This window comes from Protopterus annectens, chromosome 7.part0, assembly GCF_019279795.1.
Source record: "Protopterus annectens isolate FY-2018-M chromosome 7.part0, PAN1.0, whole genome shotgun sequence".
NCBI lineage: Eukaryota > Metazoa > Chordata > Ceratodontiformes > Protopteridae > Protopterus > Protopterus annectens.
Genome location: NC_056739.1, coordinates 1,623,467,974 through 1,623,492,748, shown reverse-complemented (window position 1 = coordinate 1,623,492,748; position 24,775 = coordinate 1,623,467,974). Strand labels below are relative to the sequence as shown.

The 24,775-nt window shown below is 42.5% G+C and overlaps 1 protein-coding gene across 3 annotated transcripts in view; it reads right to left on the bottom strand.

Moving 5' to 3' along the window:
* Positions 1 to 24,775, bottom strand: part of LOC122807151 (6-phosphofructo-2-kinase/fructose-2,6-bisphosphatase 4-like) — an 877,767-nt gene that overhangs the window by 606,857 nt on the left and 246,135 nt on the right. For all 3 annotated transcript variants that reach the window (XM_044078168.1, XM_044078167.1, XM_044078169.1), the window contains one exon: positions 5,987 to 6,061. In XM_044078168.1, the coding sequence (XP_043934103.1) occupies positions 5,987 to 6,061 (75 nt within the window). The remainder of the gene's footprint in view (positions 1 to 5,986; positions 6,062 to 24,775) is intronic.

Sequence of the window (24,775 nt, the reverse complement as noted above, 5' to 3'; positions counted from 1 at the left end):
TCTGAGAGGCTCACAGCATACCGGACTCCGCATGGGTCTCGGTAGAGGCCTGCAACTCAAAAGTAGCGGATATCAGGGGCTGCGAAAGCGCCTCACTGAGTACCGGCGAACCGGCAACTGGGATAGGAGAAGCTTCGTCATCAGTTTTGGACCTCAACGGTCTGTCTCTGTCTTTTTCTTTGCGTTTTTTTGTGAACTCCGGTAGTCGGATAGCTATACGACGACATTTCAGGGTAATTAAATCTGGATCCGAAATATTTTGAAGCAAAAATATACCGACGCTTACTAGTGTGTTGGTTAAATCTAGCACAAAACCGACAGCAAGGCACATTATGATCTGGGCCTAGGCAAGGAATACAGTACAAATGAAAATCCTTATGAGGTATTTGCTTCCCACAAGTAATGCAATTATTAACTTTTACTGACATCGGTAAGGAGCAAAAAAAGTTTCCCCAATGGGGTACTTAGCTTTAATTGAAGACCTTGGTTCTGAAACTCGAATGCGAAAATTTCAGGAGTTGGCCGACCACCACTTGCGAACTGCTTCTGCTTCGGGCACCGCGCGGCAAGAAAGACTGAATAAAATGTCATCGGCTGCATGTTTTATACCCCTGACGACCTAACGCCATGGAAGAGGAGACAGCAAACGACACAGGACCCAAGACTTTGACATTCAGGCCGATTGAGGGCAACCTGCCAGCAGATTACCCAAATGTAATGACTGCAACAGTGAAACATGAAGAACATCTACATTTCTACACGTCTCTCTTCCACTCTACATACACTACAGGAAATACTTCAAAATACATGCTTAGGCATCTTTCTTTTTTTGCATGTAGAACCTCATTGGACCACCTGCTACATCTCAATTACTGTATACAATGTTCTAATCATCTGCCCTGATAAGGATACATTGCAGGAATGCCATTATTTCCAAACCACATTTTTTTATTTCTCCTATTTTGGTTTTGGTGGGATATAAACTGGCAACACAGTTAGACCTTTTTCTAGCCAGTCCTCTAGTATGGCTATGAACCCCCCCCCAACAGTCTACAAAGTCAATCTCAGCTCAGCGCATTTACTGCATTTCTGCATGATATCCTTCTTTAAATCCTTTCTGTGTAAAAGCTTGATGTTCTTTCCCTGGGTGAGTCTCCTGTAACATTATCATTTGTTTCAGTTTTGCAAAGGTACACTATAATAATTTACTTATTTCCACCAAACCCATTTATATGCTATGATAATATCTTCATTTTATTCATTTCACCTGCTGTTCAGACTTTTGCTCTTAAAAGGGACTAGATTCTCCCTGTCTCTGCATTTGAACAAGATCTAACACTTTTTCTCAACGTCATTCTCCTGTTCAATTTTCAGAAATACTTTTTAAGTATATTTACACCACCTCTTGTTCCATGTAGTTTTGTTGTTGTGTCTTTCGGCTTTTCCCGGTTAGGGGTCGCCACAGCTGAACTCTGGTCTGCTAATGATTGGCAGTAGATTTTTACGTGCCGAGTTGCTGGCCCTGATGCACAACCTTCAACGAAGATACTCCCATTCACACATGTCTCCACACAGAAGACGGTCTAGCTGAGAATCGAACAGGACGTCTTACTGTGAGGCGACAACGCTACTGCAGCACCACCACCGCAGTCTGTTCCATGTAGTATACTATTCAAATTCCTATTAACAAAGCAGTGTTTTTTTCTAACAACTAAGCAGAATACATCTCAAACAAATGAAAATGCATACACACACACACGTACATATACATATATATATATATATATATATATATATACACACATATATATACATACATACACACAGATATAGACATACATGTACACATATATACACACACAATATATATATATATGTAATACATACATACCGATATAGACATACATGTACACACATACACACACACACACACACACACACACACACACACACACACACACACACACACACACATACAGATAGCATTTAACACTTTCAATCAAGCTTAACTGCTTACAACGTATAATACAAAAGTTGTTTTGACCAGTTTCGATGATTTTGTCCTTGAAGTTAATCTCATTATGCTTAAATTAAAGAACAAAACAGATGATGTATTTCCAAAATACTATCTTATTCTTCATACTGGTCCCACAGCAAGCACTTCCAACTTTTATTTAATATACATTTTATTTTTACTCACATTTCCCCATGTTTGTAGACTTGCCAATTCTCCTTCTCGGCTATTTATTTTTCTCCAGCCTTATCACAACATTTTTGCACATTCGGATTCCCTCTATGTTCCAATGCTGCATATACTTGTAATGCATGAACCTCAAGCTGAGGACTGTTAGAAGCCCCAGCCTCACTCTTTATTTCAGCCTCCTCTTTCCCTTTTTTAGTTTAGGCTTCTTTTATAATAAGAATTTTAGCTGTGTCATGCTTTGGTTTCTGTTGTCACATTCTACCCACAAGACTTCATAGGCTATTTGCAACAATCATTCTATACAACACAGTGAAAGAGTTTTCCCACTCCCCCTCATCACTCCTAATATTTTAGATTTCCTCCCTTTTACTGCCTTCCCCTTAGTACGTATCCACAGCTTACCTCATATAGACAATGCTCTTCCACTCTGCAATAAACAGCATACCTTTCCTACTTTGTACATTTGTGTTCACCCCCTCTTCCCCTTTACAGACATAGCAGTCCATTAAATTATCATTTCAGTCCATCCTCGATACCTTTGCAGTTTCATCATTCATCCTATTGCTGCTCTCCTATCTCTTCCAAGGTTACCACACTTTTTATTTATTTTATTTAACATTTGTTTACCAGGAAAGTCTGACTGGGACAGAGCCCATTTTCAGCAGAGGCCCAGGGAGAAATGCTCCACATTTTTGCATCATTTTTTTCACATCTTCCATAATTTGCTGTGCCTTCAATTTCCCCATTCTAATTTTGTTTTCCTTTGTTGGGGAGGGGGCTGGGAAGGCTTTCACTAGCCTAACCAGTCCTCTTTCCCTTGTTACTGCCGCTATCCTCTTCTGCCTCTGACCCGCCATTTGCTGAGTCTCCCCCTTCCCTTGACTCAAGCTCTTGAAGCATGACTTTGGTAACCTAGTTGGGGTTCAGAAATGTTTTTGTGCCCAACAGGAACATTATCTCAATTGCAGCTCTTTACAAAGATGAAAGGCCAGGCTCAATCTTCCTCTTTTTTGCCTTGTCAGGGGAAGTACTCATTTTCTACATTTACTCTGGTAGCTCCTACCTTCAGGAATTTTCCTTTTTGCCACAGGGGGAACAGTAACCATTCCTCTAGGGCAAAGCTCTAAAACTTGACTATAATGGGTTTCAGTTGCCGCTTTCCTTGTGCAGCTGGTGTTCAAACTGCAAGTCATTTGGCAGCAAACCCTACCACACACTCAGCTGATCCTGTATAGAACTGCTTACAATGCTTGTTCTCCACTCTCTCTAGAATCATATTATACCTTAAGTTTTCTTTTCAGGTTCATTCTTTCAAATGTATAAGTTTGCTCTTTATCTCTTCTTGCCAAACCTTCCATTCTGTGAGTTTCCCCTTGAATTTTACGTCAATTGTCTAAAGAGATGCAATTGCATCCAAGTGAGTAATCAGTGTCTCCTCTACTACAGCAAGTCTCCTGTTGTTTGATCCTGCATATTCTACCTGTCATACTGATATTTTTATTAATTCTGTATGCACCTGGTCTATTTTTTCCAGCCTACCCACGAAGCTCACATTATATCTCTCTGCCATGACCATCATGCTGCTCTTCTCTGTGTTTAATGTTTTATCTTGGAATTTAAGCCCACCTTTACCTTTTATCATTTTTGGAGGCATTCACCTTTCCTGTGGGGTCACAGCTTCCCTTCACAAATACTAACTTTTAATAGAGATTACGCATTTTTATTATTTTTATTTTCCCACACTTGGATGGGAATAAAACCCACACACCTCCTAGCTTCTCATCACCAAGCCCCTTGGCCTTTCTAGGCACTGAACCCCATCATAGGGCTGCTATGCAATGGCTGAATGACACAAGCATGAAGAGTTGGGGTATGACAATAACAGATGCACTCAAGTGTTAAACACAATGTAAAAGACTCCACAAAATAAAATCACTGAAATCCTTCTCAAACAAATACCACCTGGAAGCACGCTGTACTGCAAGGAGTTCTCATATCACAGGAATTCACAGTTTATAATAACTAGGAATTTACAGGTTGTAATAAGTTGCATTTTTCCCTGGTTAGTCACTGATCATCTAAAGTATTCCAGTGTCCACTCTCCCATGTGTCAACCCACTGTGACAAACCAGCTTACAAAGCAGTCTATGGTCAATTACTGTTACATCCGAGGTTAGTAGACATTTTACCCATCACTGCCAGACAGATGGAAAGGAAATTAGTGCATTCTGATGTGGCATCAAGGTGGCTGACAGGGATTTTATCATACTCGTCCATAATTACCAAGGCATTACAACTACCATAACATTAGCATACCCGCACCATGCATATGTGGAGAACCTTGCTTTCTAACTCGGTGGTCTTCCATGACTGGAGCAAAGACACTCTCATGACTCTCCCCTGAGAAAGGTATGGACAGCTGAACCTTCTTACATCAACCAGCACTCACCAACCTTCTGCATCTGGGATGCATGTCTAATACTGCTCACTGCTTTTGCAGACAGAAGCCTAATTTCTGTGAAAGCAGGCAAACACATTTGCTGTGATATTACAATGTTCAACATCTGTCATTTACTAGGAAAGTTAGACAAGAGACAAAGCATTCACAACAGACACCTCCATCTTATGGAACACAAAACTGTATCTCAAGTCTTGCTTCAGTTTTTCAAGTAAACGTAATGGCTGTACTTACTTATACTAAAAATAAAGCCACACCTGTTATATGAAATGGCAGGAAAATGCTGCCATCGCTATAAATAAACAAAAGTCAAGCGGTCATAGACCTATGTGTTCAGGAAAGCAATGCCAGCTAAATTATAAACTGGCTGTGGGCAGGGATCTTTAAAGTTTTTAGTGCCAATTAATTCAGGTTAGGTTATTTCATTAAATCACTGTAGGAATCTTTGTAATGTCAATGAAATATTGCAAATGTTTCCCACTGCGGTTTTCAGATTCCACTGTACTATGTACATCTAGAGCCCTACAAGACTGGAAATGGCCTAGATTGCACCTGCACAATTTGGTTACAGTCTCTTACAGTCATTAGTCTTCTGGGTATATTTACAAGTTTCAGATCATGCACTGAAGGGAAGATGTGCTATTCCTCTGGAAAGGTTATAAGGTTCCTACAGTGATGGTTCTGTTTATTGGCCCTATACAAATGTCTGGTTAATGGTAAATTCAAATGAAAGGAATTGCATAGGGTTCATGATAAAGTTCCTGTTTATCAGAGAAGTCTGGATTTTTTTAAAGCTTGCCTGAATGGGGCCTGTCTCTCAAATGTAAAAGCAGCAATGTTAAGACAAAATGTACAAGTGTCTAAAGTATAAACAAGAACAAATGCTTGGCCTTGAATTAATGACTTGATTTAAACTGAAAACAAGGGAACTTTCTGTGAGCTCGACCTATCATTACATGTAAAAACTTATACATCATGCCTAAATCTCTTTGCTGCTACAAACCCTATAAAGACTGAAAAATTATCATCCCAAGTTTTATGCTCTGATTTAACTTTTAAACACCTAAGAATGGTCTGAGGCAGCCGATATTTAATTTAGCATTTACTGTACATAACTACTGATCTTACACATCCATATACTTTCTGACGAACAACCCATCTCCTCTTTGTTCTTTTACCCTAACCATGCAGAACTAATAAATTATTGTTTAGTTCTTTGTTGCTATCCATCCATGCCACATCCATAACTGGGCAAGTTTTAATAAGTAACACAGCTGATATACAAATAGGCAATTGGTTGCACAAAAGTCAGAAAACAATCTCACCTTGTAACCGTTCTGCCCAGCAAAATTAAGTATTATGTTTCTTCGTTCTCGGGTAGTATTTGTTGCATCAAACACCTAATGATGTGAAAAACGAGTGTTAAAAAAAGATCACAGTATCAACAAGAAACAAAAGTGAACAGGTTTCTTTCAAGTAACTATACACAAAAGAGCAAGAAAAACACACTTGCTACATATACCTTGCATTTGCGCAGGTTTGCACCTGTTTTAACACAGCTCCACAGAGTCTGGCGACCAGGTACTGTTCTACTATCTTCATCTGAGCAATCCAAGGCATATGTTTGCATGTAGCGCACAGTGGTGGTAAACATTGGTGGTTATAGACACAAAAGCTAAAGTAGATTTATTTTCCCTTAGAAGCTGCCTGTGCTCCAACTGAGGAGTCCCTTAAACTGTGCTTAGCTGCTCAGAGAGCACTTCAGCTGAGATTTCTACAGCATTTGCCACTTTAACTGAAACTCCGAATCCCTAACAGGCTCGTACTCCTTGACAGCCCCAACAGTATAGAGCCAGCATTAAGCCCCCAATTAAATCACATCCTTCCTCATTAAAGTAAGCACATTTACACCTAGTATTATGGATGGTCAGCTCTACTCCATTTCTCCTGCCAGCCTGATTGAAATGGGTATCCTGAGGCACTGTAGCAATTGCCTCATGTACAATGACAACCCCCTGTTCCTAAACCACTCAAGTTCAATTTGTGAGAGATGCATATACACTAAGAATTTGGAATCCTTGCTCTCTTGTTCACAGAGCAGTGACACTGAAGAGGTTGTCAGCCCACATACTACACTTCCTGCACAAACCACGCTCTCAACACATAAACCATCATACATGGAGGTACTCACCAGAAATTTACCTAAACACCAGAGACCTCGAAAACACTAACATGCTACACCTAATACAGTACCTACAGCACTCAATACACATAAAACCATAAGCACAAGTGTCTCACCAAACAAGCCCCCTAAAGCAAAGCACATCTAAACCAAATTTATTTGGTCGTAGGTGACTCTATAGTGAGACACACAGATGTCCCACTCAGGCTGGACAAGGAGAAGGTTATGGTCTGCTGTCTGTTGGGTTCTAGGATACACCAGATCACACATGCACTCAAATCTCTCCATAAGTTCTGTTATGACTCAGTCATAGTTCATGTTGGTGTGAATGATTTCAGATGTACCTCACTGGACAATATGAAGAGAGAGTTTACTGAGTTTTCTGAATATGTGTCTCAGGCAGGTATGTCCCTAGTCTTGAGCAGCATTCTACCTTCACCTAGGATGATACCACAGTATGTACAAAAAAAATGATTGACTAACAAATTAAGCCATTTCTGGTGTCAGCCTAAGGGGATCCAGTACCTGTCAGCCTGGGATGACATGATACATAGATCATGCTGCTTTGCCAGAGACGGTCTTCAACTATCACCTCTGAGATTTTGGTTACTGGCTAAGGCTCTTGCCTCCCCCATAGTGCCTTTTTAGGCACTATCACAAAAACAAAATTTCTGACATAAAAATATCTTCAAAAGCAACCTCAAGGTTATGCTGCTAAATGCTAGAATTCTAAACCTAAAATTGCACTCACTGAAAACAGCCCTCATCTTAGAAGATGCTGACATCTGTGCATTCACAGAGACTTGGTTTAAGGCCACTGAAAGCACCGCGGCTACACCGGGTTATAATGCCTTCCACACATTCAGACCACAAACTGAAAGAGTGAGAACTACAGAATGTGAAGTATCAATATTCAAAGAAAAATACATCTCTAGATTGGTTAAACAGAATGATTCCATTGAACTAATCCAGGTCCAATTGACTGTAGGTAAGACCCCTCTCCAAGTTATTGCCAGTTGCAGGACCCCCTCCATGAAGCAGGATACCCACTTAGACCCACTTGAATCGCTCAAGATACAACCAAACACCCTGGTTTTAGGTGACTTTAACTATCCATCCATAGATTGGGTAAATTATACATGTAGTAACACACTTGCCCGAAGGTTCTGAGACTTCCATCACCTCCAATGCCCTGGACCAGTTGGTTGACCCCCACAAGGGGCCCAAATATTTTGGATCTGGTGCTCACTAACATGGATGATTGTTGCACCACCCCATGTGTGCGGCCCTGCCTACTGAAGTCTAATCACAAATCAGTCTCATTAGAAGTAACAACAACATCTGACCCCCCATTAGCAGCAACTAGACTAAAAATTTCTCCAATGCCAATTACAACCTAATATGTGATGGCATTAATAGATGCATAGCCTCTGCCCTCACTGATGGCATGGACATCTATACTGGGATTTACACCAATGCCTTGTATAAGCATCTATACAGATGTACTGACTCAGCAATACTGATGGGATCAAAACAAGATCCTCAAGAAAGAAAAAGCCTGCCGGGTGGACATCCGCCACTAACAGGTTATAAAATAAGAGAAAGAAATTGCTGTCCAAGAGCAAGAAGGAACAGTCTCTGAATTGGAAACATTCCCTCCTTGGCTTAAACAAGTAAATAAGACATCTTGTAAGGCATTCTAAAGCTAATTATGAATCCGAATTATCCTCCTTCACTAAGGATAACTATAAGACCATCTTTAGCTATGTCAGAAACCTTAAAGGAAGAACCCAGACCTGCTCAGAACTGGTTGTTAATGGCACCACATATACCGAACCCATAGAAATAGCCAACCTGCTACCTGACAGGTTCAGTGAAAACTCCTCCCCCTGTTGCAGCCACATATCCCCCAAAACATCCCTACCGCCTGCACTCCACCTAGTATCTCCAAGGAGCAGGTCGTAAATGCTCTCTCCAAAGCCAAAAACAAAGCCTCTAGGGGGCCTGAAAATATCCCAGGCTGTATTCTAAATGGATTAAACAGGAACTAGTTGCACCGCTGGGTACTCTTTTTGACCACAGTTTAAGCACTGGTTTAGCACCAGCTGAATGGAAAACAGCAAACATCACCCTGTTACATAAAGGAGGTGGCTCCACAGATCCTGAGAACTATAGACCCATAAGTCTGAGCAGCCTAATCTGCAAGGCTATGAAATGAATAATCATGGACCTTATCAACAAAGATATGAGACCTCTAAATGCTCGACCCGACCCCTGCCTCTTGAACTTGGTGGACTTCTTTGAGACAGTCACCAAAGCCCTGGACGAAGGCAAATCCATGCATATGGCCTATCTGGACCTGGCCAAGACCTTTAACATTATTCCCCACTCAGGCAATCATTAATAAACTCACCCAGCTGAAGATCAACCCATACATTGTCAGGTGGGTTGCAAACTGGCTCACCAATAGAACATACAGTCAAAATAGGTGACTCTACCTACACCAACAGACCTGTAATCAGTGGCATTCCACAGGGATCGGTGCTGGGGCCCCAACTGTTTGGAATCTACTTCTCAGATGTACAGGCTAAAACAAAAGGCCTATTCCTGACAAAGTTTGCTGATGACTGCAAACTGGGTGCAGTCATCGAGCCCCCAAATGATGTCAACACCCTACAAGAAGGACTAACATAGACAAGCGACTGGTGCCAAAGTCGTGGGTTAAAACTCAATGCAAAAAATGCATTATCATCCCCTTTGACAAGGGTGATGCCCCTGCAGATTACCACATTAACAGCACCCTAAGCACACAATCAGTGGTGAGACATTTGGGCACACAGGTCGACAGCAACCTTTCCTTTGACCACCACGTCTCCACAGTGATAAGAAAGGCTTTCTATGTCACCCACCTCATAAGTAAGGGCAATACATCCAGAACAAAAGAGGTTATAACCCCCCTGTACACCTCACTCATCAGGCCAATCATAAGAGTACAATGCTACCTTTGGTATGTACCTAACCAGGCACCTGCAGCAACTGGAAAGGCCTTAAGAGTTTCTTACAAAGAAAATTCAGGGTCTTCAGGCAACCTCATAAGTGGAGAAACATTAAAAGTAAGGGTATGAAGAATTAACACGCACAGGTTTTGCACTATGCTGACAGCTTCTGAGGTCTTTTTCTGGAATGTCCTATCCACAGTCCTGCCCAATTTCCAATTTGCTTTACATGCTTCTTGATGGCCTTGGTCTTCAATAATTACTGCGAGTCTTTCGATGCAAATTCCACCCATCCCCTGGGACAAGTGAGCTGGCAAAAATACTGCCCTGCTCTATCCCCCTTAGCTGGCAACACTGGAACTGGGTTTGCAAATAAAACTGAGGTCAACTGAGTTTCCTTCAAGGCTTCTCCTTCTATGCTACAGAAAGTAAGGCAGTAGTGCAGAACACCATACCCCCTTATTTGCAGTAGCAAACCCTGCTTACATACTGCAGACAGAAAAAATAATGCAAGTCTCTAATTCTGTGTCATGCATACTTAATGAATATTTACTATCTGTGTAATTATTACACATAAGGTAGGTAATTAAAACTCATGATCACACAGTTTCAATGCATTCCATAGCATGCTGCTCAACTTCTTTCTTCAAGATTGCTGGACCAAGCAAAAAAAAAAAAAATCAAGAATGATTTGTAAATATTACTTTAAATCACTTAAAATTCTCTAGTTCGATTCTCGGCTGGGGTGCCTTTTGTGCAGAGTCTGCATGTCCTCCCTCTTTCCATGGGTTTCCTCCCACATTCCTAAGACTTGCTGCAGGTGGCTTGGACATTCTAAATTGGCCCCAGGTGTGAGTGCGTGCGTGTGTGTGTGTGTGTGTGTGTGTGTGTGTGTGTGTGTCTTCTGAGGAAGGCTGGGAACCGGGCTGGCATCTCGATACTGTAAAACTCTACTGCCACTCATTCTGTGAACACTACTGATCTGCTGTAGGAACCCCTAATGGGAGCAGCCAAAAGGAAAAGCAGAAGAAGAAGAGGAGGAAGAAGACACTAATTCGCTTAAAAATTAATGGAGCAAAAAGGTTTACATTAACATACTTTTTCTGAACAGTAAGTATGAGATTCTAATACCTGGCATTATTGGTTGACTGTGATCCTCAGTAATTTATGAGAAATTTAAACATTTTATGAGGGAGAGGGCAAAAAACGAGGGACATTCTACATAAAAAGTATAGCTGAGAAGTACTTTGTAAAGTATTTTCTGTTTACACTCCACTACAGCACTTCTGTGGAGAATCGTGTGGTATGGCAACTACTCTACTAGCATCTCAACTACTTTACTCAAGAATTAGGGATACATGCAAAAACTCAACAACAGTTTTTACATACTGCTCTAATGTACTTAAAAAGTTACTAGTATATCAGCTTTTACATCAATATGCTTTTTCTGAACAATAAGAAATGTGTGGGGCATGAGCTGTCCAGGAATCTTGTTTTATGAATATTTATTTAGTAAAAGAGTTAATGGACATTTATGATCAACTGCTCCCCAAAGTGAAACAACTACTTCAAGCTGGGGTCCCTCAGTTAGTGTTAGTTTATACATGATATACTGCATTTGCATGTCAGTTATGTTAGAAATGTCTAAACCTGTGCAAACTGAAGGGTGGGATAGTGTTCTATACTTAAGCTGAAGGCAAATTAGTAAAAACGTCAATCACACCACAATGTACAAAAGACTGTGTCAGCACACAGTAAAATGATGCAACTTTAAGTACTACCCTGTATGAAGAATGAAATCTGGTATAGTTATCAAAGAATGCCTGGCAAGTGCAAACTAAGAAGAGACAGAATAGCTTAGGAGTAGCAAAAAAAGCAAATTAACATGACATATTTCTGAACAGACAATTATTTTATTTTTTATTTTACATTTGTTAACCGGGAAAGTCCACTGGACACATGTCCATCTTCAGGGGAGGCCCGAGGAGAAAAGCTCCAGAAATAACAGTAGTACAAATGAGTGTAACAGATTATATACAAATAGTTATCATAAATACAAATATATAATGAATAAGTTGATATTTACATAGTGGTAAAACAAAATTAACAAGCAAATATATGCACACCTCCACAAGGTGGCAGCACTCCTTGGCAGACCCTACAGGGTCTACCTATGCAATAAGACTGTCTGAGTTATGACAGCAGTTGCACACATGCCTAACATCATCTATTACTCTCGTGTTAATGCTATACCCTTTTTGACTGTTCCCTCACACATGAGGTAAAGCAGCCAACATAGCACATGTGGTTCACTTGTGAGTCTACATAGCTGTCTCAGCTTACAAAGCAACAGTATTCCCATAAGTAAATATGAAAAACAAACTGGAAATGCAGACCTGTGCTATTTTACTCAGTGGTGTCTTGATTAACAGAATGACAAGGTCTCAAGCAGTAAAAGATAAGCCTGGGTAAGGGTCTTCACACCCAAAACAAGAGAAACTGCCAAATTATAAAACCTTAAACTTGGCAAATTAAGTAAGTACATTAGGCTTTATAAATTCAGGACAAAAAAAATGAAACATTAACTCATTAAAAAGTACAGTTTTGTACCTACCATAAATGTAGATGTCCGAGAGGTATGCATCTGCAGTCCTAACATATGGGTTGTCTGGCCTCAGGCAGCCCTTGTTCCAAAGTCTGGGTCTGGCCTCGGCTGATGTCGCACTTCACCCGACGTCATAGCTGCTGTTTATTGGGTATAAAGGCATCAGCCGACGCCATTTTCCTCAGTGTTTCTTGCCCCAGATGCCAGGTGCCCTCTAGTAAGGCTAAATTTGGATAAATGCAATAATTCCAAACAGTGGAGAGCAAACAATATAAACAAATATATATATATATATATATATATATATATATATATATATATATATACATATATACAAACAAATACACTATAACAGATTCCCCTAGCTAGCTAAAAGATGGGTAAATACCCTAAGAGTACCACAGAGGGGAAGGAGGGTGGGTAATCCTGACTGCAGATGCATACCTCTCGGACATCTACATTTATGGTAGGTACAAAACTGTACTATGTCCTTCAAGGATGCATCTGCAGTCCTAACATATGGGTAGAATACCATAGCCAAACTGGGGGAGGAGGTACTAAGATAGAGATGGTGTAGTTAAGATCCCTTGCAAAACAGCAGTTGCAAAACCTGCTCGGGATCTAGAGTATAAAGGAAGATTGTAATGCTTGGCAAATGTATGCACGGAGCTCCAGGTAGCAGCTTCTAAAATGTCTTTGGTAGCCACTCCTCATAGGAAAGCTGTAGTGGTGGCTGTAGCTCTTGTGGAGTGAGGTCTGATATTATCAGGAGATGTCTTTCCATGAAAAGAGTAACAGAAATGAATGCAATTTCCTATCCATTTCGAGATTGTCTGTTTTGAAATTGCTTTTCCTTGCATTCCTGTTGCATATGCTACCAAAAGCTGGTCAGTTTTTCTGCTGGTCTTAGTTCTGTCCAGATAGTAGCGTAATTGTCTGTGCACATCCAAGGTATGTAGCAGTCTTTCCCCCCTGTTCTGTGGGTTGGGGAAGAATGTAGGTAAATGAATCGCTTGGTTCAATGATACTCTGGAGACCACTTTTGGCAGAAAGGTAGGGTTGGTTCTCAGAGAGACTCTGTCCTGATGGAAGATAAGGAAAGGCTGTACTGCCATTAATGCCTGTAACTCAGATACCCTTCTTGCTGAAGTGATTGCTAGCAGGAATGCAGTTTTCCAAGTCAGGAATTGTAATTCTGCTGTTGCTGCTGGTTCAAAGGGGGATAACTTTTCCAGCACAAAGTTGAGATCCCAAGTAGGTAAAGGTGGTTTCCTTGGAGGCTTTACATTTTTGATTCCTCTCAAGAACTGCCTGAGTAGAGGATGAGAGAAAACAGGAGGATTCAAGTTGTATTCTGCTGAAATTGCTGATGCATGAATCTTAATGGAGGAGTAAGACAGGCCATTATGGAACAGCTCTGCTAAGTATTCCAGGATGAGTGCTATGTTTGCCACGAGACATTTTCTCCCTTTGCTGCACTCCAAATGAGGTATCTTTTCCACTTGGCTGAATAAGTCTTCCTTGTGGAGGGTCTGCGTGCCTCCAGGATAATGTCCTTAACCCTCTGAGATAAATCAGGGTTATTTTGGTTTATACAATATTCCAAGCAGCTAGCTGCAGTGTTTTCAAGTTTGGATGTAGGATCCTGTAGTTGTCCTGTGTTAGTAGTAAGGGACTTAGAGGTAGATGCCATCGTGTGTCCGAGACATGCTTCTCAGTAGCGGGTACCAATGTTGTCTCGGCCAGTCTGGAGCTATCAGAATTACCCTTGGTTGATCCTCTTTGATCTTCAGTAGAACTTTGTACATCAAGGGAAGAGGTGGAAATGCATATGCTGTCAGGTTTTCCAGCTGAAGGAAAGTGAGTCCACCCTCCAAGCAAGTGGGTGGTATGTTCTTGTGCAGAATTTTTTCAATTGGTGATTGTGTGGGGAGGCAAACAGGTCTATCTGTGGTAGTCCACATTTCTCTGTTATGGCTTTTAAAATATCTGGATGCAGCATCCATTCGTGAGCATCCGTGGTAGTTCTGCTTAAGGTGTCTGCTAGAGAATTTTCTTTTCCTGGTACAAATCTGGCCTGAAGTTGAATGTTGAGGTTCAGGGCCACATTCCACAGGTCCATTGCCATCCGGCATAGAGGATATGAATGTGTACCTCCTTGTTTGTTGATGTACCACATGACTGTGGTGTTGTCCGTCCTTATCAGCAGATGACCCTGTTGAAGGAGTGGTCTGAATGTCTGGATCGCATATTTCACTGCCAGCATCTCCTTTAGATTTATGTGTGGATTCAGCTGGTCTTGGGTCCATAGGCCTTGTATACACTTGTCCACCATGTGAGCCTCCCATCCTAGGTCTGAGGCGTCCGTGATGATGGTCTGGCTTGGCTGTGGTTTGTGGAAAGGCAAGCCTCTGTTCAACTGGCAGGCATGAGCCCACCACAGGAATTCTTGCTTCAGGCATGGAATTATTGGAATCTGGTTTTTTAGACTGGGCTGGTGTTGAGACCATACATTCCTTAGGTACCATTGTAACTTTCTCATATGTAGCCTAGCATGCGGAATCAATATTATGCAGGATGCCATGTAACCCAGGGCTTGCAGGACTTTCCTTGCAGTAAGCTGAGTTTGTTTTGTTAATGACATGAAATAGCCTGGTAGTTGCTTTTGTTTTTCTTCTGTGAGAAAGGCCATCTGAGTTGATGTGTCTAGATCTGCCCCCAAGAATGTTATCCTTTGGGAAGGTACTAGTCTTGACTTCTGCATGTGGACTGTGTATCCCAAGGCTTGCAACAGTTGTATGACATTTTTCAAATCTTTTGTTAATTGTGCTTTGTTGTCCGCTTGTAATAGGCAGTCGTCCAGGTATGGGTAAATTTGAATTCCCTGGAGCCTGCAATGAGCAATTACTGATGCCAGGCATTTCGTGAATACTCTGGGCGCAGTAGATAAGCCAAAGGTCCATGCTGGGAATTGATAATGCTCTGATCCTGCAAGAAATCTGAGGTATCTTCTGCAATCTGGTCGTATAGGGACGTGCAGGTATGCCTCCTTGAGATCTAGAGTCACCAGCCAAGACTCCTTGCCCAGCATGGGAAGAAGCTGCTGGAGGGTCAGCATTTTGAATTTTGGAACGATGAGGTATGTGTTCAGTGCGGACAGGTCGAGAATAGGTCTCCATTGATTTTCTTTTCTTGGTACCAGGAAAAGCCTGGAGTAAAAACCTAGGCCTTGTTCCATAGGTGGCACCTTTTCTATAGCTCTTATCTCTAGTAAGTTGTTGATTTGTTTTAGAGCATCTGATTTTTGGCTTGGTGGTAGGTTTGGCATTCCCCTCTTTTTGGTAGAGTGTGGAAGTGAAACCTGTAGCCCTTGTCTGTGTTTGCAAAGTCCATTTGTCTCCTGTAATGTAATGCCAGTTGTCTGAAAATAAGGCTAGCTTTCCGCCCAAGGGAGCTTCCAGTTGTTCCCTGGTAGGCGGTATCAGAGCCAAGTCATTGTGTCTGTCCAGTGGAAGTGGTTGTAGATGAATCTGTGGCGGTACTTCTCTGGTTGGTAGGTTGCCACTGACGTCCCCTGTAGGCACCCCTAGCTTGATTTCTGCCTCTTGGGCGTCTATTTCTGCCTCTCTGTGCTCTGGAGTTGTCTGGAAAGGACCAATTCTTCGAAGGCCAATTTCTGCTAAACCTCGGAGGTTGGACCTGTAAGAAATCTTTGACTGTTTGGTCAGATTTTGCTTTTTCTTCCACCTTCTTCAGAACCTCCTGTGCAGGGGAGCCAAACAAACTTTGTTTCTCCATGGGGGCATCTAGGAGTTTTGATTTAACATGATCTGGTAAGGACTGTTCTTTTAACCATGCATGTCTTCGAATCACTGTTCCAGTCATAGCTGATCTAAAGGAAGCCTCCAGTGCATCACAGCCACATTTTAAGAAATGGTTACTGACCTGCTGAGAGTTATGTACCAAATCCTGAATAGACTTGCGGTCTATAGGTTCAGGAGAGGAAAGTTTTTTATTTAGCTGGTCTAACAAAAATTCTTGATATTGAATCATGTGAAATTGACAGTTTAAGGCCCTAGCCGAAAGAGCAGCAGAAGTATAAACCTTTTTACCCCATCTCTCTAATGCTCTAGATTCCTATCAGAGGAAGAGGGTTTTGGCAGAAGCAGCTGCCACACCTGTGAAATGGTTTCTGGATCTGCAACAGGAGCCTTATACAAATGGTAGTGTGTGTCCGGGACCCTGTAATATCTGTCAGGCTTGGCAGGGGCCGGAGGCAAGGAATCAGGAGCAGTACAGGCATCATTAAATGCATCGTCAACTACTGTTAGTACTGGAGGAATGGCTAAAGGCCTATGCTGTGGTAAGTGTAAGAAGGTCCTGAGCCTTTTCCTTGAATCTGAAAAATCCTGGCCCTGCCATTGGAAATGCTCCCTCATAGCATGTAAGGTTTCCCCAAAAGAAAAATCCTCAGGAGGAGAAACAGAAGGAATGGAGTCTTCTGCATCCGAATCCTCATAAGGAGAACATGGGCCTTCCTGAGGGTCAGTAATGTCTGAGTCCTCCGAGGAATAGTCTGTAGAGACAGGTTCCGGGGGTTCAGTCCTAGGCCTCTTATCTGAAGGGGGCTGAGAGGCCCTGTCTGGGTGAGGTTGTGATCCCCTGATCAAAGAAATGAGATCCTCAGCCAGGCTGAGTATTTGTGAACTAGAGGTAGGCCTATGTGGGGTAGTTTTAGCAGGTAAGGCCTTAGAAGATTTAGCTGCTTTAGCCCTGGCAAAAGCCTTGATGGACATAGACGGGGCTAGCTAGCCCAACGTGCAGGGGTAGATATGTCTAAAGGAATAGTATCCGACAAATCCTGGGAGCCTGCTTCTGTAGCAGTAATATCAGTAGCAGATTCAACCATTGTCTGTGAGGCCTCGGCTATAGGAGGCATGCTTTCGGCGAAGGAAGAACCGAGGACTCGGTTTCAGCGAAACCGAGACACTCGCGGTTGGCCTAACAGCGGTTTCAGCGAAACTGCGGACTGCGAGTGTCGGTCCTTTTCCTTGCATTTTTAGCTATTTGTGTAGTCGGTCTCCGGCGGCATTTTGTAAGCAAAAGCGGGACTAAAAACTCCTCTGCAAACTCCGACTGGCGTCTGGTTGAAGGAAGCACAGGCTAGACAAGCTGATACGCCGTGGTCTGGGCCTAGGCAAGGAAGGCAGTAAGAGTGGAAATCCTTATGAGGTATTTGTTTCCCACAAGTTAAACAATTATTTACTTTTTCTGACATCGGCTGAGGCAAGAAAGAGTCCCCAGGGTACTTAGCTTTTAGAAGTCTTGGTGGTAGAAATCTCTGGATCTGACCGACCGGCACTTGCGAACAGCTTCTGCTTGAACTGCAAGCAAGAAAGACTGAGGAAAATGGCGTGGGCTGATGCCTTTATACCCAATAAACAGCAGCTATGGGTGAAGTGCGACATCAGCCGAGACCAGACCCAGACTTTGGAATCCGGCCGACCGAAGGGCTGCCTGAGGCAGGACAACCCATATGTTAGGACTGCAGATGCATCATTGAAGGACATCTGGCAAAAATCAGGAAACATTGTCTTGATTTCATACCTGGTAAAACTATGGCCACTGCTTCTTTCTCTGACAAGTTGCATAGAAATAATGGGTACATTATTACCATATCAGCAGATGTATGAGGGAATCCTTTTTGAGAGGTCCTACAACTGAGTACATCCTCTTCACTCATCACAGACTGACACCTGCTTCTCAGAAGGTTATGTACAAGGGGAGGCACAAGTCCACAGCTAGTGTGCAACAATGCCACAAGCTGACTTCAAAAGCTCAACTAACTGCTACACCCACCAGTTTACCCCTTAGCACTGAAGAACACACTTCCTGCATACCAAGAAATAACAACAAAGATTTGGCATTTGCAGTTCTAACATGTAAGATACAAATACACAATTTAGCAAAAATTCACAACTGAGTCTGGATACGGCAGGATTTACCCACAACTGGAGTGGTTAAACAAAGCCAACTATGGATAAATCTTGTGTTATCTACACACAGGAATGTATTTACTACTACACATTGACATTAGTTAAGAAAAAAACTGCCTTATTTCTCCGAAACAAGGTCATTGTGTGAAAGGACTTTAGTGCTTTCCTACCGGCTTGTGGCATCTGAGGCATACAGGGAATGTTCTCCTCATGCTCCAAGTCTGTTCTTTGGGAACAGTTCACAAAATATGAGGGATGTCCTGCAAAATCAAAGACAGTTGAAAGGTGTGTTGTAAAATTTAAACTAGTTCAGAATGTTAAAACTGTACTCGTACTTAAGAAATACACGTGTCTCAACAATCTCGGATTTTGCAAAACATGCAATTTTGCTTCATATTTTTTTCTTGTTCCCCATAAGTTTGCTGACTTTCTAGTAAATGAGTGAGGCTTACAGTCGATAAATAATACCAGAGAGTTTCACACTTTCTATTGTTGAGGAAATTTATGCCAAGGAAAAACTGCTGTTCTGTTAACTTTTTATGTAAATTAAAAATATTTTAAAACGCATTGTTCTTGATTACTTTCGGGTTTGTCCAGAATTCTTGAGCTGGTGTTCTTGCTATTGGAAATACTTTTTAACATTTGTGATGTTTTACTGTAACACTAAAAAAAAAAATCAGGGGACATTTTTCGGATGTCTGGACAGTTGACCAGTATGGTTACAGGTTGCACGATCAATAGTACATCTGGTAACCATACCTCTCAATTATCCAGACTTTTGCAAAATATCCCTGATTTTCCTCATATTTTGTTATGTCCTCTGTAAAACACTTTAATGTTTTTTTTTTCTCTCTGATGAGCATAAATCAATAGAAATGTCAGCTGCTCAATAAGAGTTTGTTAGGTGGACTTTTTTCTATGTGGATATGCTTGCTATATAATGTACATGCAAATTAGAGTGCATGTTTTTAAATAGTAAACACCATTTACTGTAAAATACTGTGAGTTACATGGAGCTCCCAACAACCACTGTTGGACAGTTCATCTCCCAGGCCCCTGCTTATAAATGTTTCATCTCCCAAGCCCCTGCTTACACTTATCAAGGGTACCAGAACTTGTCAGAGATTTGGGATGCATGGCTAGGCTTAAAAAGGCCCTTGTGGTCATTAGCCTAGTAAACACCTATGAACCTATGAATGGCCAATCCAAGCATGATGGAAGGGACAAGAAGTATTTGTAATGCATCAAGGAAGTTCACTTCACAGATCACCTCATACTTTAAAATGCTAGCTGCTATATCTAATATCTCTGGCCCTACCTGATGAGTCTACTATTGGGACAAATCCCAAGGAGTAAATAAACTGGAGGGGAAGGAACTGGAGGATAGCCCAAACAAAGTCCACAACAATGCTAGATAAAGGTGTTGCACCAGTGACGAAGTAGTTAGAGAATACATGTCTGCAGTAGAGACACTCTTGAATCATGAACCAAAAGCAGACATGTCTCTAGCTGACTAGGCTTTGACAACAGCATTCCTTCCAATGGGCAGTGATTCAATTGACTGCAAAAGATAATGCAGCTGGAAATCATCTTGGGAACTTATTTAGCAAGTATCAACCTTCTCTCCCCTAGGAAAGAGAGCAAAAAAGAAGTTATGTACTCACCATAACATTCCATGTGTGTTGTCGATCTCGCCTTCATTCTTAATTGGTTTTGTTTGGAACCAGTCCTCAGTTCCAACTCAGCCTTACACAAAAGCTTGAGGTCTTCCACTAGCTTGTGGCTGAAACCCTATTCCATCAAGCCCTAGGAAAGCTCCCCAGATCTTGTTTGTTGCTATAACAATAGTTACCACTACAGCTAACTAGTACCTTATAGAACCATGAAGGTCAAAGAAAGTACAGTTATGTGCACTTACCATAAATGTAGATGTTTGAGTGTATTCATTGTTACAGTCATCACATGTGGGGCCCACTTAGGAGATGTGCACCCAAGGCACCTGGAATCTCAGGGACCTAGACCTCCACATCAACCTGAAGGAAATGATGGCGGTGCTCAGGGCTATTACAGCCTTCAAAAGCCAAATAAAACTGGGGGTGCTCTTCATCAAAACAGACAATATCACAGTCATGGGGTATATCAACAAGCAGGGGGGAACACACTCCTACCCTCTTTGTCATCTAGCCATGTTTCTCTGGCAGACTGCCTCTATAATGGGCCTTCATCTGATAGCCCAGTACATCCCAGGGTGCACAACACCTTGGCAGACCACCTGAGCAGAAGTGTCCTAGACCCCACGAATGACAGCTTCAGAGGGAGTCCTTCCTCAACATCACCCAAATATGGGGGACCCCAGAGGAAGACCTCTTCATATCCATAGAAAACAGACAGTTGGACCTGCTCTGCACCGGAGTTCCACCCAGGAGCCTGGACGGTGCATGTGCTCTCCTTCCACTGGGGCAACCTGTTTATCTACACCTTCCCCCCCTTCCCAATGATCCCAAGGGTACTGCTAAAGATCAGGGAAGAAGGGCCAAGAGCTATACTCTTTGCTCCAAATTGGCCCAAGCAGCATTGGTACCCCTTGCTACTCAGCCTGACAAGGAGCCGCCCAGGAACCTGCCTCTCACAGAAGGACTTCTAACCCAGGTGAAAGGGTCAGTACTGCATCCTAACCTGCAAACTCTCAGCCTATCCGCATGGCTTATACCCCAGAGGCAGATACCAGCACACCATTGAGCAAGCAGGTCCTGGATATAATTAAGTAGGCCAGGAGGCCCAGCACCAGGAAATCCTACTCTGCAAAATGGAAAAGATTTAATGCCTGGTGCCAAACTAAGGGTACAAGCAGCTCCCTTGCCACCCTCACTTTGATTCTAGACTACCTGGCGGAGCTAGTTTCAAAAAGGATTATCTTACTCTTCCATCAAAATTCATGCCTCAGCTATCTCTGCCCATTCCCATACAGAGCAACCTTTGTTCTCCCACCCCCTGCTAAAACAATTCCTTAGAGGGGTATCACACATAAGATCACCCAGAAGGTCACCCGTATCACACATAAGATCACCCAGAAGGTCACCCACCCCTGTGTGGGACCTGAACTATGTCTTGGAAAAAATTTACCTTACCCCCACCCTTTGAACCAGCTGCTTCAGCAGAGCTGAAACACCTCTCTTGGAAGACCGCCTTCCTGCTGGCCATAACCTCAGCCAGGAGGGTTTCCGAGCTGCAGGCCCTCATGGCCACTGAACCCTTCATTATCTTCCATGCAGATAGGGTGTCTCTTAGAACTAACCCCTCTTTTATGCCTAAGGTGGTGTCTGGCATAACACTGAATCAGGCTATACACCTTCCCACCTTCTTTTCTAACCCTCAAAATAGTGGGGAAAGAATCCTTCATTCACTGGATATACACAGACAACTTAGATACTACCTGGATAGAACCAAGTCTCTAAGAAAGACTGACCAGCTGCTGGTCAGCTGGTCAGTCTTTCTTAGAGACTGACCAGCTGCTGGTCAGCTTCACCCCAGGGGCAGAGGGGAAACCTATTTCCAAGCAGACCATTTCAAAATGGATATCCCACTGTATCCATTTCTGCTACCACTTCTATGGAAAAATACCTCCTAAGCCTTCCGAAGCCAAAAGATGCCCTGTTCCTGGAGGCCAAATCCACTCTGTAATGAGTGATAAAGGTATGAGGCCTTGCCCATGTTGCTGCAGCACAAACAGGGTCAATTGGTAGTCTAGCCTGAAAGGCAAAAGAAGTTGCTATGGCTCTTGCAGAATGACCTTTTACTTTATAGGAAAGGTCTTTGTTCTGAGATTTGTAAGTATAAGTAATACAATCTGACAGCCACTTCGAAACAGTGACTTTTGATACAGGAGCCCCTATTTTTAGAGATTGAAAATTATACAAATAATTGGTCAGATTTTCTGAAGTCCTTTGTCCTATGTAAGTAGAAACATAATAGTCTATGTACATCTAGTTGGTGTAACATGTATTCTGCCTTGTAGCTATAGCTGGGAAAAAAGACTGGAAGTTCTATGGATTGGTTCAGGTTAGATTCTGAGCACACTTTGGGTAGGAAGGATGGGATTGTTCTTAGGGATACTCTGTCTTTGTGGAAAAGCATGTAGGGGGGCTTTATAGATAATGTTTGTAGCTCTGAAACTCTTCTAGCTGAAGTGATGGCTAACAAAAGGATAGTCTTCAAAGTTAAAAACCTTAGATCACAGGATGATGCAGGTTCAAAAGGGGGAAGAATCAAATGGGATAAAACAAAATTCAAGTCCCATGGTGCTGGAGGGGCTTTAATGGGTTGTCTTAACAAAATAGTGCCTTTAAGAAACGCCTTGCAAAGCCTGTGGGACATCACATTCAGGCCTGATTCACCTACATGGAAATTAGATATCGCTGCTAACTGAACTCACATAGTAGCTGCAGCTGCCCCTTCATTAAATAGCTTTGCTAAGAATTCAAGAATGAAAGCTATTGCGGCAGTGAAGGGGTCAATGCGATTATTCAAGGCCCAAGAAGAAAATCTTTTACATTTGTTCATATATAACTTTCTCATTGAAGCCTTATGAGGTGAGATCAGTATATTCTTCAATAATGGAGAAAGGTTAGGGAGCCTGGCTATGTTTGGAATCAGAGCAGCCAGGCGGTCAACTTGAGGGTTTGAAGGGAGAAGTGGAGCATTCCTGATGCATGAGTCACAAGGTCTGGAACAGGGTCAAGAATCCAAGGCTCTTCCTGGAGATGAGGTCAAAGGAAAGGGAACCAGATTTAATGAGGCCAGTACGGGACAAATTCCTTCCCAAGAAACTGGCTTTCTGAAGAACTTTGGCTATCAATGGAAGGAGAAGAAAGGCGTTGAGAGACCCTAGGGCCAATCGTGCACAAGTGTGTCCCTTGGTGACTCCCCGGAGGGGGGATTAGGGTGAGATACTGATGCATTTAGCATTCATGGACATGGAAAAAAGTTAGCAGCAAGGCAGGCCCCATTGGCAGAAAATCATCTCCGCTACTTCTTGTTTTAGGGACCACTCGTGAGGTATCAGAATTTCTCTGCAGAGTTTGTCTGCTATCACGTTGAACTTCCCCGGGATGTGCGTAGCTATCAGAAAGCATTGGGAGGAGGTAGCCCACTGTTACACTCTCAGGGCCTCTCAACAAAGGGGTTAAGGCCTGGTTCCTCCTTGTTTGTTTATGTACCACACCACCGACATGCTATCTGTCTGTATTGCAATAGTTCCTATCGGAAGAGAGTCTTGGAATGCTTGCAATGCTAGAAGCACTGCCCTCATCTCTAGGATATTGATGTGCAAATGGGCTTCATGATCCTGCCAGGTGCCTTGGACTGTCTTTCCCAGATAATGCCCCCCCATCTGGGAAGTGTTGTTGGTCACTGTGGCTAAAGTTTGTGGAAGAAAGCACAGTTGTGTACACTTACCATAAATGTAGACATTCGAGTGTATTCACTGTTGCAGTCATCACATTTGGGTTATCTGCTTGCAGTAGCCCTCAAGTCAGCCTGATTAACAAAGTCTTGGGTCCTGCGTTGGTTGCTGTCCCTTCTTCCATGACATCAGGTCGTCAGGGGTATAAAACATGCCGCCAATGCCATTACATCAGTTTTCTTGCCCCAGATGTCAAGTGCCCCCCTAATAGGAAGCAATTAAATCTATAAATATACAAGGTTATATCTCCAACATTATACCTCCAACAAAAAAGCAAATACACCAAAAAGCTTTTGAGCATAGTAAAGGAGAGAAGAGGTATAGCCAAAAGAAGAAAGCAGGCTGGAAGGAGGGTAAACAGGACTGCAACAGTGAATACACTCTAACATCTACATTTATGGTAAGTGTACACAACTGTACTATGTTCTTCGTGTTTCACTGTTGCAGTCATCACATTTGGATAGACTCCCAAAGCTAAGGATGGGAGGAGGAATTTAGATAGCATTCGGACCAGCTATAAGGCCCTGCACGACTGCAGTGGCAAAGCCAGCTCTGGATTTAGAGAAAATTGGCAGATGGTAATGCTTGGTGAAAGTATGCACAGAACTCCAGGTAGCAGCTTCTAGGATGTCCCTGGTAGGAATGCCTCTGAGAAAGGCTGTACAGGTAGATGCAGCCCTGGTTGAGTGGGGTCTGATCCCCTGTGGGATAGGTTTTCCATGGTGCTTGTAGCAGAAATGAATGCAATGGCCTATCCATTTGGAAATGGTTTGCTTTGAAATAGCCTTCCCCTCTGCCCCTGCAGCAAATGTCACCAGCAGTGGGTCAGATTTTCTTTAAGGTTTAGTCCTGTCCAAGTAAAATCCAAGTTGTC